Consider the following 4,448-nt stretch of genomic DNA (forward strand, 5'->3'; position numbering starts at 1 on the left):
CAAAAGTCTTAATAGCAATCTCATTATATTTTCTGTCTTTCATAATTTTTCTCTAATAAAAAGATATACATTTATAATCAGAAAAATAAAACTACATTTTTAAATTTTAAGGAATAGCTATTAGAATACATTTTTGAGCTACCATCTCAAGAAAACACAGAATTTCCAACTAAGAATCCCAGAAAAATAAAGATAAAAACAGCAGTATTTGCACAAATTCTCAGTTACTGCTGAGTTACTCATATTTTATAAACTTTAGGTCCTCTTTCATTTCCTACTCCTTTTAAAGAAAAAATTTAATTCCCTATTCTTTTTCACAGGACTGTACTGACGAGTACTGAAAAAAAATGTAAAGACAAATCTTTATTTATAATCTAGTCATTTAAAATCTTTCCTAATAATTGAGATGGGACATCTCATCTTTTATTCACATTTTGTAGTTGAAAACACTAAAACTAGAGTTATAAAATTACCCAATAATTAAACTAGACAACAAACATTCATTCTAAAATTTCTCTTAAGAAAAAAACTAATACAAAAATTTTATATTGGAGGGGTTTTTGTTGTTTGTTTTTTGGCAAAGTTTCTTTTCTCTTTGTACAAGAATTTTTATCCCCAGGTGAGTTTTAACTCAGTAATATGGAAAATGCAATTTCTACTTTATTTAGTTAAAAATCATAGCATTTAATATGTACTGGTGTTTTACAAATGTTAACACATTTATCCATCATAACCTGTTGAGGTCAATACTACCATATAGGGCCGGCCCCGTGGCTTAGCGGTTAAGTGCGCCCCCTCCGCTGCTGGCGGCCCAGGCGCGCATTGGCCACCACTTCTCTGGCCATGCTGAAGCCGCGTCCCACATACAGCAACTAGAAGGATGTGCAACTATGACATACAGCTATCTACTGAGGCTTTGGAGGAAAAAAAAAAAAAGGAAGAGGACTGGCAACAGATGTTAGCTCAGAGCTGGTCTTCCTCAGCAAAAAAAAAGAGGAGGATTAGCATGGCTGTTAGCTCAGGGCTGATCTTCCTCACACACACAAAAAAAATACTACCATATATCTCCATTTTACAAATGAGAAACCAAGGCATAGAGAGGTTATATGTCATGTACCCATAATTGGGAGAGCTGAAATTCCTACCCTGGCACCTCTATAGCATCCCCACACATACCTTTCCACTGGTATCCCCACACCTCTCACTGATCTGCATCCAGTGTCACACCTAAACCATCTGAAACCTACACATTACCCAATAAAGGACATTAAAATGGCGGGTGAAAAAATGAGCTACTGAATGGCACAGGCTAGAGTTAGCTTGAAATGTTTTATTAGAAGCCACTAGAAACAAAATATGATTGCAATTATTTCTCTAGAAAGGAAATCAAATCACTAGAGGCAGGAAAGTCCATATCACATGGAAATGAACGAGATTTGTGTCCGTTAAACAACGAAGTGGAATTAGATTCCTGACCTAACACTTAGACATGACACAGGAATGCATTTCTTTGCTGCTTAGCTGAGCAAAGGGTGCTACTCACACCAGGCCTCAGATCTCACACGCCCACGACCTTTTTAGTGCCTGGACAAAACTAGAAACTGTGAACCCCGTGACACAATGCAGCTTTCCCTCCCCTCAAAAGCTCCAGAATGACCACCAGCCTCCTATTTCAGATTAATCAACGCCATCTATACCAAAAGGTGGTACTCATGAATTTACTCTAGCTCTGGAAGTCCCAGAATTTCACCGGGGAAGTAAACTATGTGGGATTACGACACTTTGTCCTAAGTTAAATGCTGAATTAAACTTTTGACTCTGGTCATCCCCTTACCCGCCGTGAGATGACATGACACACAGTGTGATTTATTTGTGCTTGTAAAATACCAGGAACCAGGAGAACATTCTTATATATAATCTGAGATGACAGATGCATTTTAATAGAGAGTATTTACGCAGATGTAAATAAAATCATCAAGCCAGAAGATATTTATGCGTATGTAACAAATGAAAAATCAGTTATCCCCCCTCCAGCGCCTTAATTCCCCCAATGCTGATAACTGACGTGTCTCGGGATGCGTGACTCCGTAATAAGAGACACCGCCTCTTGCAAGGCGAACTCACTCCCTCTTTGGGGATTTGGGGACGGAAGTGAACAGAGAACTCCGAGTCCGCGGAGTTACAGTCACGCGGGAGGCGACATGCTGGGTGGTGGCACCGGCGGGTCCCCCCACCCCGCTCCACCCGGGGCGGGGCCGCGCTTCCTTCCGCGCCCGGGAGAGACCTGCAGGTCCGGGAATTTCCCTGGCCCGGGGCTGTGAGCTTTCCCGCCCCGACCATGGATAAAAGGGGTGCTCCCGTCTCGGGGAGCCACAGAGCTCGCTCCGCCAGCAATCCCGCCGGCCCTCCCGCTCCAGGCACCGCCGCCCCGACCCTCCGAGCTGAGCCCCATGGCCCGCGCCGCCGCCGCCGCCGCCTCCCGCGCTCCCCGGCTCCTCCGGGCCGCGCTGCTGCTCCTGCTCCTGGTCGCCGCCGCCCGGCGCGCAGCAGGTGCCACTCGGCGCCCTGGGGTCCCAGGGGCGGGACCGGGGTCGGGTGGGCCCACTGGGGGACAGCCCCGCTAACCGAGTCCGTTCTCCCCGCAGGCGCGCCCGTGGTCTCTGAACTGCGCTGCCAGTGCCTGCAGACCGTGCAGGGGATTCACCTCAAGAACATCCAGAGTGTGAAGGTGACGTCCCCAGGCTCCCACTGCGCCCAAACCGAAGTCATGTAAGTGCCGCCGCGCGCCCCCGCTGCTACAGTCCTTGTCACCCCCACCGTCCCAATGTCCCCCACCCTGACCCTCAGCCCGACCTTCTGCCTCACGTGTATTCTCCCTTCTCTCTGCAGAGCCACTCTCAAGAATGGACAGGAAACTTGTCTCAACCCCGAAGCCCCCATGGTTAAGAAAATCATCGAAAAGATGCTAAACAAGTGAGTTTCCTGTAACCCCAGGGAAAGTACTTGATCTAATGAATCTAAATAATATGGGGAAAATAATAATAGCTACTTGATGGGGTTTGCTATGAGGCTTAAGTGATGTCATGCATGTACTCTTTTAGCATTATGTTCTGGGTTTTTGAAGCTAATGATACAGTTGTGACCACAGACCCCTTATTCCTAATTAAACAGCATCCAGGAGCCTGGCATTTTCTGCCACACAGAGCAGCAGTGGTATAAGCAGTAACCACTAAGTACAGGGCTATGTAGTCATTTTTTTGAGTCTTACTAACCGCAACCGTTTTCTCAATACAGGGGCAGTGCCAACTGACCTAGAGAGAAGAAGGAAGCCTACTGGTTACTGTTGCAGCCTTAGTGGAATGGGCATGAAAGAAGAGAAACATACAGCTCCCGGGGCACCTGTACTGTGTTTAATGTGTTTGACTGTTTCTTATAAGAGTTCTTCTATTTATTTACATATGTATTTATTTATTTATTTTTCAAAGCTTGTATATTAATGTTCTATCTAATATTTAAAGATATGAATGTTTGCTAATTCACTGTACTGTTATTTTAAAAGGTTATTTTCATGCTAAATCAAAGTTAGTTCACTCCTATTATTTAATTTGAAGAAGATGCATTTTAAATGCTCTTCATTTATTAAACTAATTTTTTTTTGTCGGGGGTTGGGGGTGGGAGGAGACTACACTGAACATCCATTATGACAAAGGCTGGAAATAAATAGTGGGAGATCCAAGCAAATAGGTCACTGTTAATGTAGGGGAATGTATGTGTATATCTATTTTTGTACTGTTGAGAAGAATGTCTGTTATTTATTGTAACAGTTTCACAGTATGTGGTCAACATTTCTGATGTTGAAGCTTAAAGACTACGATGTTCTATATATCCCTTGGACATTTTATGTCTTCCTTGTAAGGCATAATGCCTTGTTTAGTGCTAATTATGTAGTGTTTCTCTATGTCTTGAAATAGAGAAGTTTAAATATTTATTGATATATTTTTAGAAATAACATGAAAATAAAGCTTTTTACAAACATTGCTTGCTTAGGTTTGTTTTTTACTTCTTGACTTTTTCTTCCTCCTGAATACCCCAGTGTTGTAAATTTATAACAGACTGTGGATCACACTAATTTAAGGCCTGCTGCTCGCTGGCACGCCTCTTGTTTCACTCTTGTTCATGAAGGCATCTTTGATGCTTTTTCAAAGTCCTTGTAGGCCCCCACCTTAAGAATCCCTGTTTTACATAAAATATTCATTTTGTTTCAGTATAACCAACCTGTTATTCAATTCTAGCTCTTTAAAATTTTTCCAGTATTTATACATATTTTTAAAAGAACTCTCATTTAAATTATTTTGTTAAATGGTTTTTCAAACAATTATACATTCTTTTCCCACATAATGAAGCTGGGAGCTAAATTGTCGTAAAATGGATTCTTCCTCAGAACTCAA

General features: G+C 42.5%; 1 protein-coding gene across 1 annotated transcript; it reads left to right on the forward strand.

The window, feature by feature from the left end:
• Positions 1-2,271: 2,271 nt before the first annotated feature.
• Positions 2,272-4,037, forward strand: LOC101394429 (permeability factor 2-like). The gene is made up of 4 exons (XM_004419172.3): positions 2,272-2,550; positions 2,646-2,769; positions 2,890-2,973; positions 3,295-4,037. The coding sequence occupies exons 1-4, from the start codon at positions 2,451-2,453 to the stop codon at positions 3,308-3,310; spliced, it is 324 nt and encodes a 107-aa protein (XP_004419229.2). The 5' UTR covers positions 2,272-2,450; the 3' UTR covers positions 3,311-4,037.
• Positions 4,038-4,448: the final 411 nt, after the last annotated feature.

The sequence above is a fragment of the Ceratotherium simum genome, chromosome 8 (genome assembly GCF_057802395.1).
Source record: "Ceratotherium simum simum isolate JZ-2026a chromosome 8, ASM5780239v1, whole genome shotgun sequence".
NCBI classification, from domain to species: Eukaryota; Metazoa; Chordata; class Mammalia; order Perissodactyla; family Rhinocerotidae; genus Ceratotherium; species Ceratotherium simum.